This window comes from Musca domestica, unplaced genomic scaffold (genome assembly GCF_030504385.1).
Source record: "Musca domestica strain aabys unplaced genomic scaffold, Musca_domestica.polishedcontigs.V.1.1 24, whole genome shotgun sequence".
NCBI lineage: Eukaryota > Metazoa > Arthropoda > Insecta > Diptera > Muscidae > Musca > Musca domestica.
Genome location: NW_026712272.1, coordinates 3,334,679 through 3,350,166, shown reverse-complemented (window position 1 = coordinate 3,350,166; position 15,488 = coordinate 3,334,679). Strand labels below are relative to the sequence as shown.

Below are 15,488 nucleotides of genomic sequence, written 5' to 3'. Positions count from 1 at the left end.
CCTGACCCACCAGTACTTCTATGAAGATTCCCTGGTCCACCAGTTCTTCTGTAAAAACTCCCTGGTCTACCAGATCTTCTTTAAATAGTCCCTGGTCCACCAGCTCTTCTAAGAAGACTCACTGGCTCACCAGCTCTTCTCTTTGTACTCCAGCTCAAACTTGTTCTTCCTTCTCCCTTTTGTTCTGTTTTTTAAAGTGTCTGGCTTTTAGGTTCTTAAATGTTTTCCAAAGACCTTGACTTTCAACCACATTTCACACCTCATACAAACAAAACCAATACCTTTCCCCCCTCACCCATGCAACTGAATTTTTTTGCACAATCATTTAATTAAAATATCAATAAAATGTTAATGTGCTGAAATATCAGATTCCCCAATATGTTGTTCATTTTTGTTTTTTTTTTTGCATTCATGCCAAACCGCAAAAGGTAAAAACAGCAAAAACAACAACGAACATTGCACATAAAGTGATAAGGAAAAACAAAAACAATAACGCTTACAACGCTCCCTTCAGTCATTGCCGATGAAACGTGAAATATTGCAAGAGGCAAATTATGTTTCATTTTCTGCCAACTCATTGGGGCAGCAGCGAGCGAGCGAGCAGAACATTCCAACCATAAATGACCACATTAGCGCAGCATGAGCGCAGGCTATTTTTAGCCATCAGATTCTTCATGGCCTGTATTTGGGGATGAGGGGGGCATGGAAATCTACGTCAGACCAGAAATGCCAGCTTAACTCAGGTTTGCTTACATTTTTTTGTTTCAGTTTTTTTTTTCTGCCTTGAGACAGGATGAGCGGGAAGAATCAAGACTAAATCTCTGTTTTTGGTATTGACTTGGCATAGCTAAGCTTTTAAGTAGAACTAGAAGTTTACAATTTTTTTTAAATCTCTTTTTTACGCTATGGACTTGTTGGGACAGTGGAATCTTTGGGAAAATTGATCAAATATTTTGTTTCTTAATGAGTTTCGGGTTGCCATGCTTGACTGTATTATTGAGCGATGATCTTTTGGTATGAAAGTATGTTTGCACGTATTCCTCCCTGTCATGGCTTAAAGCAAGCCATTGATTTTTTTTGCCTTACCACACTAAGTAATATGCCGTAGCGCGACTAAAATCTGTGCAAGGCTAATACTTTTCGAGACGACAACGTGCTGCAATATGTTGTTACATGATTATATTTCGCATTGCCTTCCATAAAGGCCATGTTTCGGTGGTTCGCATGATTTTCAAGTGCACATACATTTTATAGCCGTTAAAATGAATGAACGAGGTGGGTTAAACAAGTTTCAGTCGGTTTTGTCGGCAGATGTATATCATCAGCCAATGTTCGATTATTTAACCCTCTGTGGAGAAGGTTCCGAAGGTGCCAATATTGTCCATTTCGTAACGGACCTGAATAAATATGAGGTCTCTGTTAGTTCTGAAATAGAGTTATGGTGATGGTTTTGAAAATATGTGCCATAATTGCACGAAAAGTAGTAAATGGTACCTATGATTGGTATTAAGGGAAGGAATAGAGAAAAAAATGATAAAATTTATTATTTAGATTTCTATGGTTTCTGTATTTGAGACTTGGCGGAGGTTTGGCAATAAGTCCAATATTTGTACGAAAAGTACTAAATAATACTAAATTTAGTATTGGGTAAAGGGATAGAGCTGGAATCCCTAAATTTGATATTGAGGTCTATTGTTGGTATCTGGAATTAAGATATGGTGATAGTTTCAGAAATGTGTACTATAATTGTACGAAATGTACCATAATTGGTACAACGTAAAGGTATAAGGTTTGGAATTTTAAGTTTGATATAGATGTCACTAGTGGTGTCTGGTTTTGGAAATGTGTACAATAATTGTTCGAAAATTACTAAATGGTACTAAAATTGGTATGGGGTGAAGGGATAGAGTTGGAATTCTTAAGTTTGATATTAAGGTCTCTGTTGGCATCTACAATTCGGACCTGAATAAATATGATATAAATATTGCGACGTTCCAGGTTTGGACTATATTGGTTGCTTCCTTCATTTTAGAAGAGATAATTTTTAGAAAACTTTGACTTTTTTGCATGTTATGACAGATAAAAGTGTTGAAGTTGTGACCCTTTTGTGGGTGAGGTGCCACAAAGGGGTTCGCAGATATATATCATCTTCATAACAGATCTTGTGTTTGCCAAAATGTTTGTATGTGTGAAATTTGAAGAGAGATGGATGCTTGTTACGCTTTCCTTGTGGGTTTTGTTTTTGAACCCTAAGTGGGGGAGGTACCAGAAGAAATAGTCTGATCTCTGCCATCTTTATAACAGATGTTATGTTGATAGAAATATTGAGATGTGCCATCTTTATAATAGATCTTGTATTGATGGAAATATTGAGATGTACTAAGTCTCAATGGAATCAGAAGTAATTTCGCGTTTTATGAGCTTCATGGATACTGAAGATATTGTTCCATTTGTGGGGGAGGTACCATTAGGTGTGGACCAATATATTCCACCTTCACGCCTGATCTTAGGTTAATAAAAATATTGTGATATGGGCAATTTGATGACAATCGGATTCTTACTTCATATTTTATAAGGGTTATAATTATTTATAATATTGACCCTTTGTGTGAGAGGTACCTGATGAAGTGACCGATATTGTCCATTTTCGTACCTGTCCAAGCACTGATACAAATATTAGGATTGGCAAATTTGAAGCAAAATCAGATTATCCTTTCTCTTTCTGTGCAGCAATTTTTTTTTGAGAAAATTTCGGGCTTTTGTGGAGTAGGTACTATAAGAAGTGGACCGATATTGCCCATCTCTGAACTCGATCTAAGTTTGATAATTAATATTACGGTGTACCAAGTTTTGACTAAATCGGATACTCTCTTCCAGAGTTATCATACGCATCAGCCAGACAGATGGACGGACGGACATCGCTAGATCGACTCCAAATGTCCTGAAACGTACTTAGTCGATGAGGCACATTTTTGCCGTATCAAATGATACATACCCTCCATAGTCATATGACTGAGGGTATTAAAAGTCATCAGATCATTTATTAGGCTCGGAAACGGTCCTCTAAACTCCCCATGAACCCCAGTAAGTGATCTTAAAAAATCTCAAAAAAATAATTTCATTAGATCTGAAAGTTTCTTTGTAAAAAAATTAAAATTTCGAATATAGATCTGGAAGTGATCTATAGATATTCAGAAGTAGCTTGCGACAATTGGTCTGAAGAAATCTTTACAAATGCTATTTAAACTGACATAAAATTCACTTTTTTTAAATTCTCTAAAATATTCCAAAAATGAACGCAGGTAATAGTCCTAGAATAGAACTTTTAAGTATTAGTCCTAGAAAAGAATTTTTAAGTATTCTTTAAAAGTCCATATTTAAAGACCTTCAAGTTACCTTCGAAATTCTCAAAAAAAAAAAAAATAAAAATAAATAAATAAATAAATAATAAAAAATAAGTAGCCTGTATGGTTCGTGAAAGAAAACACGTCGATGGACTTGGAAGAGGCATTTAAAAAACTCAACAAATCCACTTTTATGTATTATTTAAAAGTCCATATTTATAGACCTTCAAGTTACCTTCGAAATTTTCAAAAAAAATAAATAAATAAATAAATAAAAAAAATAAGTAGCCTGTTTAGGCCGTGATAGAAAACACGTCGATGGACTTGAAAGAGATATTTAAAAACTCAACAAATCCACTTTAACAGACATAGAAGTGGTCTCACAAGATTGACGTTAATACAGCATCAAATGGTCTTTAAATAGTCCTCAAATCCGCATTAGAACTTTTCAAAACCACCATGTAAGTCACGTTATAGGACCTCAAAATGCTGACTTAAAAATCTTTAACAAAACCACTTAAATAGACAAAGATGTCATCTCTGGAAAGTTTTCTTATAACCTTAGTTGATAGAGGATTTTAGAATTTCTCGAAAAAATCTAGATTAATAAACGTGAAAATGGTGCTAAAAATCCTTAAAAGATCTACAGTACTCAATTCAGTTATATCTCATTTTAATTTACTTATAAACTTTTAAATGCCGATTTTTCGATTTCCTATTCAAACATGTATTTGAAATGCTTGCCGTATGGCTTTTACAAAAAACTATCGGCTAGTATGTGGATCCGACTTTTCCCATCAACAGGGTGTTTAGATTTCTTTCCTACTTAAAGTAGAACCAAAGTTATGCCAATTTTTCCAAAGCAACCCAAAATTAAAAATAATCATACGCACCCATGGTCATACATTAATAAGTATCATACGCTCTAGGGGCTTTGTAAAATTATAAAATAGGCATGGAATGATGAGTAATTGTCATGGACCTTTTTAGAATACCTTTTTTGAGGATTATCCGAACTATAATTTATATTTTTTTTTGTCCCCAACCTTCCCCTCCTACCCACCATTGTTAATTTAAAGGAAAAAAACAACAAAATGTTATAGATTAACTTATGGTCACATTATTTGTAGTTGTTAGCTGTTATTCTGTTACAAGAAGTGTAGCAACAATACCAACAACCACTGCCCAACAAGTAACAAGAAAAATCTAAAACGTGTAAAATTCGTTACGAAAACGAGTTATTTTGGCGCATCTTAAGCATCATGTATCACATCGCTTTTCTTACTTCCACTTAAGGTTACGACTACAAGCATACATGTGAGACAAAGTATACTGTTCAACCATGATGGTCGTAGAATGCTTGGTTTCGCATGAGACGCTCACATGAAAGGTCGTTATAGGGTCTGGGTTTTTTTTTGTTCTAGAAAATATTTTTTTTTATTTGTTGTGGCATCTACTTGGCCAATGACCGTCCTTCTGGTCGTTGGAACCTCGTTTTCTGACAAGATGATTGTTGTTACAGGATTAAAGAATTATGTTAAAGGCGCTTACATTTTTCTTATATTGAATTGAGTGCGTTGTTATGAATTGATTAGTGGAAGGTGAAGGATTTTCTTCGAAGGGGATTAGAAATAATGGCAATATTTTAAATGATAAATGAGAGTACTATGATATATTTTGAAGACTATATCCCGTCTATTTTTAGCCATTTGGAAGTAGAGCATTAGCCGCATTGGTTTGTGGTACAACCCTGGTTCTTTCGAGGAAGACTACTTTAATATTGTCAATAATCAATGTGCCGTATATCATAATTTAATTTTAAGATTGTGTATTAGAGATATTTCTAAGAGCTTGGAATCTTAGCTTAGTTTTCTAATTTAAAAAAGATCGTTATCTCATTTCGTTCCTGAGATATGGACGATTTTTCGAATACAGCCATAATTAATAATAATCATACGCAGTGAGGTACATAAAAGAAGGACAATTTTAAGATTTTTTTCTTTTGGCTTATCAAAAAGTGCGAAGGCCAAGTTACTTTCCCCATTTGTAATCATAATTCTACGTGTATAGATTGTGGAAATATTGAGGATTTAGCCAAATAATGAATAAATATTAAAGATATTCCTGTTACGTAAGTAAGACAACATCAATAGCACTAAAGAGCTATATGACGTGTAGATATTTTAAGATTTTTGTTTGGAGATTTCGTGGAAATCTGGGAATCTTAGCTTCGTTTTAAAATTTAAATCATAATCTTATCTTATTTGGTTCCGGAGATATGCACGATTTTGTGAGTAACGTCAGAATAAATATTAATCATACGCAGTGAGGTACATAACAGAAGGACAATTTTAAGAAATTTCGTTTGTGGTTTATCGTAATGCGCGAAGGTTAAGCTACTTTTTCCGTTTCTGACCATAACTTCAGACGCATTGGTTGTAGAGATATTGAGGATTATATAAAATATTGATTTTTTTTTTGAATGATATCCATGTTTTTTTCTGAAGTACGACAACATCAATTGTTCTAATGCGCAATATGATCTACCTAATTTTAGGATTTTTAATTGCAGGTTTCTTTGAAAGCTTGAAGTCTCAGCTGGGCTTTCCAATTTAAAATACAATTATCTATCTTTGGGTTCCGGAGATATCGAGAATTTTGTAAATAATAACAGAATTAATATTGATCATACGCAGTGAGGTATATAACAGAAGGACAATTTTAAGATTTTTCTTTGGTGGCTTACATAAAAGCGGGCAGTCTAAGTTACTTTTTGCATTTGTGATCATAACTTTACGAACATTGGTTGTAAAGATATTGAAATAATAAATAACGATTTAAAATATGCCTGGTTTTGGCTGAAGTAAGACAACATCAGTAATATTAATGCGCAATATGATGTACGTAATTTTAAGATTTTTGATTTGAGCTTTCTTGAAAAGCTTGAAATCTTAGCTGCGTTTCCTAATTTAAACCAGAACCCTATCTCATTTGGTTGCGGAGATACGGAAGATTTTTTGAATTAAGTCAGAATTAAAATAAATCATACGCACCATAGTACATAACAGAAGGATAATTTTAAGATTTTTCTTTTAAGGCATATCGTGTAGAACGTAGCTCAAGTTAATTATTTCCAACTTATATGCACTGAAATGAAATCTCCTAAATATATTTTGTACCAATTTCATACTTATTTTGGTTCACAATATTTTTTAGTGCCTCAAATAATTTTTCCACTGCATTTCCCCCCATAACCATTAGAATTTATTTTACTATAATCTTATCACAATTTCCATACAAGAATCTGAACATCAAATGTTACCTTGTAACTGTATCGGATTGCAATGCCTTTTAACTCTCCTTCGTCCGTTTTTCCCCCAGTTCTTTTATTTCAAATGTATCGCATGGCATGGCGGTACCATTTGAAAATGTGTTTCGTTGGCCGTTGTATGCTCATAATGTGTGTGTATGCTTTTTCAGAACACAAATTTGTAACAAATGCTTAAAAAATGAAGCCAGTAAACACCCACCTACTTCAGTAAATTTCTATACACCATTATACATAACTATCTATCTATCTTTGTGAAAGAGCATGCAATGTCGGTGGTGTAGTTATGTGCTGATACACAAATTACATTTCCTACTATGATCTCATTCGGCGAACAGAATGTTGAAAAAAAAAAACACACAAAAACAACACCATTTACCATTCGAGCCATATCAAATTTGCAACAAAAACCATTTGTTTGTAATGTGAACACTAAAAACCCCCTTGAACACCAAGTACCATGGTGATAACATGCACTCAGCGGAAAACACTCACACGCACCCATGCATCCACCCACCTAACAACGCCCCAATACACCTCCAATCCGTTAGTGGCGAAACAGAACCCCCTCCCCCATCACAAAATACATATTCCTGTTTCTGTTACTTTTTTCTGTTCATGCTAGCGCACTTTATTCCGCAAAGAACGAGAAGCATCGAAGTAGGACGTCCACGAAAACAGGAAATTAAATTGAAAAACTTAACTATATTTGGCGGTAAATACATCAAGGATGAAAATAGAAAATATCCTGACGACGATATGTTTACACATGAGCAGCATATCGAAACTAGTTTCTCGTCTGAAAAATGTAATATGTTCTATATTTAAATGGAGTCGTTGCTCTTCACTTTCGTTTTACTTTGTTGCAAAAATATTGCGAGCAAATGTGTGTGTTCTAGCCTCAAGACACAACAAATTGAATACAATGCAAACTGAATAAGTTCCAGAGGAACTTTGTAAATAATAAAAGAAAAAAAAAAAACAAAAACAAAATAAGAAAGTAAAGGAAAATAATAACATGAATTTATTTTTTTCTTTTTTCAAAAAATAAGTAATACATGATTTAGGATGTTCGAAAATAATGTCAGGGAATTTAAAGATTTTTAAGAAAAGTACCAATTGAAAGCTTGAAGTCTATGCTTTTATTAATACTTTAAACTATAATTTTCTCTCTTGAGGTTTAGAAGATATTGCGGATTTTCTAAAGTTACTCATAATTAATATTAGTTATACGCCATGTGGTACCAAAAGAAGGGAGAAATTTGCAATCAGATTTATTATTTGTTTATATATTTTATAAAATAAATATAACTTTTAAATAATTTAAAGTGAGGCTTAAGAGGTCTTACTAAATTTTGGTATAAACCGCACACATATTTTATTTGAAGCTTTATTAGATGCTGAAGTATTCTTATATCATCGAAAGTGTTCAAAATTATTGTTAATATTTCAGAACTTTGAACATTTATCTACAGTGAATATAATTTTAAGATTTTATTATGTAAGGTAAAATGTAATACCTGTGGTCTCAGCTACATTTTGTACTTGGGAAATATTTTTGTAATTTCATTGCTTTCGGAGATATTCGAGATTCTTTGAAGAAACTCAGAATTGTTATCAATCATACGCAACATGGGACGTAGATTTAAATACGGTAATTTTAATAAAATAGTTAAGCTTTTTTGCATTTTTTCTTCAGTAATACTTCACTTAAATTTTATTTTTGATATCAAGTCTTTCCATTAATTTTCATTGCAACCCAATTTATAACAAATTCTGAAATATTGAAATGCTGCCTGCATTAAATCAATTGTAGAAGATGTTCTGCAATATAAAAATTGCATGTCATTTCAGTATGAAGTGATGTAATAATACTTATGTGAGTACTTATCTTGACAATAAACAACTTCCATTGATGAATCTATATTTCAATGTAGAATATTATATTACATCGAATTGTAACTTGCAGATGTGTAACTTAAAGCTTTGAAAGATTGGCAGGTGACAAGAGTGATCCATTAAAGGAGAAAGTGTTATAGTTTGGAGGTGTTAGATGAAAGGGAAGTATGGTTAGGAAATATAAAAAGAGAGAGCTCTCCATTATCCCTTTTTCTTGGACAAAGATAAGTAATTGCGTATGCGTGAAAAATGCATTTTTTTTGATAGAACATTTTTCTAAAAAGTCTGATGTTATAATTTGTTTTTTGATCGTAATACTTCCGATATTTTAATTTACCCATTTGTGATTTGTTTTTTGTGAAGTGCGATATTTTTTCATGGTAATTTTTTTATTTTGAAATATTATTTTCATGCCTGCCTGTGAGGTTTTTTTTTACTACTGACCTTGGTATCAATATCACTCATGCGCAACCATATCCACATATGATTGCCATGATACGATTCTAGAGTCTCCCCCAAAAAATCCTAGAAAAAAATCAAAAACAAAACCCAAATTAACCTAAATATTTACAAGAAATAAAGAAATCAATAAAAGAAAACCAATTAAATACCCGCAACTAATGTCAAACCAGATGAAAAAATGTCAACGGATATACAATTAATGATTATCATACGCACTATGGGGCCGATGGGAAATGACTATGTATGAAGCGGTTTTAAGTGTTTTAGATATGAAAATGAAATCTTTTTCAAATTTTGAACTAATACGCTAACAAAATATTGAAAAAAGTCAACGAAATTCCCCGCAACTTATGACAAAACCAAATACTAAAAATAATAATTATAAGTTAATAATAATGATACGCCAACTAATATAGAATTAATGGAAATCATACGCACCATGGTACCAATAAGAAAGCATTTAGTTATGAAGCTTTTGAGAGGGAATTTGAGTACGGAAGTAAAGACTATGTCAAATTTTTGGACAAATATTAATCATATGCTGATAAACTATTGTAAAATTCAACAAAATACCCCGTAACTAGTGGCAAAAACCAATGGAAAATATCAAAAACAATGATTTTGAATTTATAATAATCATACGCCAACTAATATTGAATTAATGGTAATCATACGCCTGGTGGTATAGGTGAGAAAAAAATGGATGGTTCTAAGTATGAAAGTAGAGGCTATGTAAACTTTTTGGACCAATATTAATCATACCCAGATCAAATATATAATAATAATAAAAAACTCGCAAGTAATCACAAAACCCAATGAAAATATGAGAATTTTTAATCATACGCCAAATGACATTGTTTTACAATTAATCATATGCATGGTGGTACCCATGAGCAACAACTGAAATATGAAGCGGTTTTGAGCTTGAAAGTGAATACGCTGATCGATATTCAAAAACTAAAAAAAATATACCGTAAGTTATGAAAAAAATCTATAAAAAATATGAGAATTGGAATTTTCATAATAATCATACGCCAACCGATATTGAATTACCAGTAATCATACGCAGAGTAGTACCCAGTGGTTTTGAATAATTAATAATAATCATACGCCAACCGATATTGAATTTTAAATGTAACCATACGCGGGGTCATATATACGAGAAACAAATGAAAATGATGTATTTAAGGAAGGGTCTGAGTATGTCAAATTTTTGAATTAATATTAATCATACGCTAGTCGATATATAAAACCCAAAAAAATACCCAGTAGCTACTGAAAAAAACTTATGGAAAAAATTTGAAAAATGAGAGTGATACCGATGAGAGGACTTTCTAAAATGTGCCGATTTAGCAGTTACTTAGGGATGAAAATAAAATTAATAAATCCAGAGATGTCGCTCAAGGTTATGGCAAAATAATAATCATACGTTGAAGGGTATTAAATTTCTGAACTAAGAAATAACCATACGACCTACTTTGTCGCTGTACTGGTAAGCATATGTCTAAGATCCTGCATGAAAATATTCATAGAAATTATCACGATGTTTCAGATGAAGCATAATTCGAATATGACGTACCTCTGAAGTTTCTAAGCATGAAATAGAAGTGAACTGATATTTATCTACAGTACAGAATATTTGAATACAGATTTTTTTGAATTCAAAAATATTAATCATACGCTAACTAGAACTAAATTTATGGCAATGGTAATAATCATACACCATTCAATCATACGCACCAAGGTACGAATGAAGGCAATTATTTCACAAAACAAGGTTTTAACAATAAAGTAGGACCGAATATTTGAGGAAGGCATTACAAATAATCATTCGCAGGGTGGTGCGTAAGAGAAGTGAAGTGAACTAGAATTATTCTACAGCTTAAGAAAGGAAAGAAATCAATGAGCTAAGCTATTTACAAGTTCCAAAATTAATATTAATCATACGCCAATCCTACCATTGACTTTCTGCCAATACTAATAGTCGTACGTCAACATAAAGCGAAATACTGGTAATCATACGCCCGACGGTACGATAAACTGATAGAGGTGAACTGATAATAATCTTTAGTCCAGGATGTATGAGTTCAGCTTATGTAAAATTTAGAAAAAATATTTATCATACGCTAACCAGAACAGGATTTCTGGCAATAGTAATAATCATACGCCATTCAATATGAAATTGCTGGTGCTCATACGCACCATGGCACGAGTGAAGGAAATTAATTAAATTGGGACGGAATTACAAATAATCATACGCCGGGTGATACATATGAAATTAATCTACAGCTGCTGGAAGGGAATAAAAAAAAAATAATAAATGGATCCACAGAAATAATCTTAGGTTTTTCCAATTTTAAAAATTAATATTAATCATACGTCTGACAATACTAATAATCATACGCCATTATATACCGAAATACTGCTAATCATACGCCCGATGTTAGGGATAAAATACAACATTTAAAAAAAAAAAAAACAATTATTATAATCATGAATATGGGCCAAAAGTGTGCAGGGTAGTACAAATACTTTAAATAAGTGTAGGGAAGTGAGTTTTAATAAAAAAAACTTATGGTGTGAGCAGACAATTGTTTCAAAAATAATATTTCTTAGGATGAAGTGGGACAAATGTAGGAGTATTATAGACCGGACTTGTATAGGTCAACAATGGAACTTAAGATGTGATTTGGAAGGGCTATGAAGATTAGAATGACCATGGGCATGTGGCGAAATGTATGTGTATGCATACCCTTATACATTTTCTAATGAGAAGTGATTGCTGATATTTTGTTTTCCAACATATTAATCATATGCCACACATTAATTTTTTTGGCAATACTAATAATCATACGCCATCATACAGGGAAATACAAGTAATCATACGCCCTATCGTACGAATAAGATAAAATATTTCGAAAAGAAAGAATTAAGTCCGAATATTAAATAAAAGTATGAAATTACATATGATCGTATGTTGGGTGGTATGAATACTTCATACAACTGTAGAGAAATGAGTTCTAATGAAAAATTTATGGTGAGAACTGTCTTTTTTTCAAAAGTGCTGGATCATGTGGACAGGACCCGCATATGACAACAATCAAAACTTAAGATGTGAATCGGCCATCATATAGTGAAATACTGATAATAATACGCTCGATGGTACGTCTAAAATAAAATATTTCGAAAAGAATGAAAATGGCCCAAAAATATGCTAAGAATATATGATAGCATGCAGGGTGGTACAATTACTGCACAAAAGTGTTGGGAAGTAAAGTTTAATGTGAGATGAGAGGAGATACTTTTTTTCCTAAAATAATGGTTCTAAGGGTGAAGTGGGTATAATATGGGCTGGACCCTTATATGGCAACACTAAAACTTTAGATGTTATTCTGAAGGACCATGGGAATGCGTATGTATCCCATTTATATATTTTCTAATGAGAAGTGATTGCTGATTTTTTTGATTTCCAACAAAATTAATATTAATCATACGCCAAGGACTACAAATTTAAAATGTCTTGAAAATGAAAAAGAAAAAAATATAAAGTTAAAAAAAATAAAACAAATAAATATAATATTTAGAAGTAATCACATATATATTTTTATAATTAAACATATTTGCTGAAATTTCAATGAAAATTATTCCTATTTCCTCATACTCAGAATAAAATACAATTTCCTGAAAATTTCAAAACAAATTCCATGAAAATGCAAAAATCTCATAAAATTAAATTCAAATAAAACTTTCTAAATACTTCTCCAATCTCAATCTGTACCAAAGTGTCAAGCACTAACAACCTTTTTCCATTGCACTTTAAAAGTGCAACAGAAAAATAGAAAGAAAGCAAAAAAAAAAAAAATGCGAAAAACCAATTGTAACAGAAAAATCTTCACAACATAGATAAGAAAGAACGAAAAGCTGCAAACTACGCAAGAAAACAAGATTTTATCGTTTATTATCGTTTTGCCAGAGCAGTGGAGAGCAGAGTGGTGTGGAGTAAAGTGAAAAAAGTTAAGGATTCACTTTGAATACAATCTTCCCTCCTCATTTTCCAGCTGTAGCTGCTGGTTTTTTTGTTTTCGCCAAGATAACGACGATAAAACCGTTCCTGTTGATGCTTGACTCAGGAATGAATTCATTACTATAATGTTTGACTGCAGAACATTCCACTACTTAGTGCTGGTGGTTGGTTGGTTCGTTGGCTGCTTGTTTGGTTCGTTGGTTTGCTTAACAATGATGAGCCAAACTAACCATCGATGGATGATAACGATAATGACGAGCCGGGTGGTGGTGATGATGATGATGATAATGATGCTACAATTTAATGATGGTCATAGAGCAAGGATGTAGTTTTACGTCGACTTTTTTTCATTCCTTCCCTCAATTCATGGTTATTACGGCTCCGGACCATGCTCCTTGAATGCTCAAGGAAATGTTGCTAGTTTTCATTGCAAATTACTGGTGAAATATACAGATTTTTTCCTTCGTCCATTTTTGTATGAGAAAAAAATGGAACTTTTAATATTTAACTGCGATTTTGTTTTTCGCAGAATTCATTTAATTTTTAAGTGCTGACATGGCTTAAATATTCCTTGTGATTTATTTTTTCTTATGCCTCTTCATTTCGTTGAAGAGAAAATACGGGTAATTGTGGCAAACATTGTATTTTTTTCACAAGAATTATGCTTGGTAAAGAAATAAAGTTTAAGTTTTTTCTCATTAAAATAATTAGTTTTTTCTTTAGGACAAGTGTTTGCAAATCAAAATCAAAAAAATCTATTAACACAAGAGTATGTTAGTATAACTCAAAATTACTTTTTTTAATAAGTCTGAAATACAATGAGATTTTTCGACACAATGTTGGAAGACCATTTTACATTTAAAAAAAATCGCCGAATTTAAGAAGATATTGAATAAATCTTTGCCAGATAATAAAAAACCTAGATGCGCCTCTTAAGTGTAGAATTTGTTAGCTTTCATTTGAAATGTAAATTAGGTTTGTAGCACCTATAATTCAAAAGATATACAAATTTTCCCAAAAATACACAATAATTAATAATACTCATACGCACTTAAGTCCCATTTTAAGATTGTGTTAAAATCACTTTAAAATTGAGATTTCCAGGAACTATTCTTTGTTGCTTCAGAAACACTACTGTGCTTTATTATTTATCCAATTAAAATAAGAGATGCTCTGATGGCTGGTTCCTCTTCTCACAGGTAAGATTTTATATCCTTAGCCTCATTAAAAAGTATTCATTTTAATACCAAATATCCCGGAAATTTTTTAAACATTTTATAAGGAATCTACATAAGTCCATTATGTGATTTTCATTCCCAGAATATCTAGAAATTACAGTAAATTCCTATATCTCAAGCTGTTTGGTAATTGTTAATATTTCTGTCGCTAAATTATTAAAATTTCTTAATATTGCTTGTCCTTCATGTCGGATATTTTTGTGGGCTAATAATCTTTAATAGCTACATGTCTCAGCTTTAATATCCAACTTTTTCTTTGATTTTAGCTCTTATGGTTGCTGAGAAATTTAATTTTTGCTCAAGTTAACTCTTAATTAAAATAAATCATACGCAACCTCACACAAAATTCAATAATTCAAAACCATCTCTGATAACTAACACATTTTGAATATTTTTCAATACTTTAGCAATCTTTGAAATATACTTCGTGTTTTTGGTATGATAAGCAAGAACTAGAACATAGATGGCGCTAAATGGTTATTTCTAATTTCTTCATACAATTGAAAATATTATTCAACAACCTTTTTTAACCCATCAACACCAAATAGGCCAGAGAATTAAAAAAATAATAATAATAAGGAACCTTAAAAGGTCTATTGTATAAAATTTACTCCTGGGATATCTAGGAAATATATTGAAAATTTATATCTCAATCTTTGAAGATTTGGAGAAATGTTTTGTCGTTAAGTTTTCAAAAAAATGTCCTTTTGTGTTTAATTGCGCTTGTCCTTCATACAAGGTTTTTTTGAGGAATTATAATTAATAGCTATATGTCTTAGCTTTAATATCCATTTTTTAATTTCCATTTAGCACTTATGGTTGCTGAGTTATTTAATTTTTACTCAAAGTACCTCTTAATTAAAATAAATCATACGCAGCCGGGTGCGGAATTTTTGATTGAAGAAATGTTTATTGTAACGCAATATTTTCAAAAATTTTGTAATGTTTTAAGGTTCTCTGAAGTAAGCTCTATGTTTCTAGCAATGGATTTGTCAATTAGTTCCACAAGTGTACCATACGTGGCGCTAGTTTTATTTAAGTATTTTTAAAAAATAATATTTTGAATTATAATTTTTTATTTAAAATTATATTTTTAACTTCTAAAGAGCCTTTGTAGCATTATTTTTTGTAAAAGTTCAATACAAAAATTCAAAATTCCAATTTGTAATATATTTTGCGGGACGAAAAGCATA

The 15,488-nt window shown here is 31.8% G+C and overlaps 1 protein-coding gene across 9 annotated transcripts in view; it reads right to left on the bottom strand.

Moving 5' to 3' along the window:
• Positions 1-15,488, bottom strand: part of LOC101893112 (dystrophin, isoforms A/C/F/G/H) — a 752,562-nt gene that overhangs the window by 96,842 nt on the left and 640,232 nt on the right. For 8 of the 9 annotated variants that reach the window (XM_059123281.1, XM_059123282.1, XM_059123286.1 and 5 more), the window contains one exon: positions 9,016-9,096. The exons of the other annotated variant lie outside the window; for it this stretch is intronic. In XM_059123281.1, the coding sequence (XP_058979264.1) occupies positions 9,016-9,096 (81 nt within the window). The remainder of the gene's footprint in view (positions 1-9,015; positions 9,097-15,488) is intronic. 9 annotated transcript variants of the gene reach the window in all.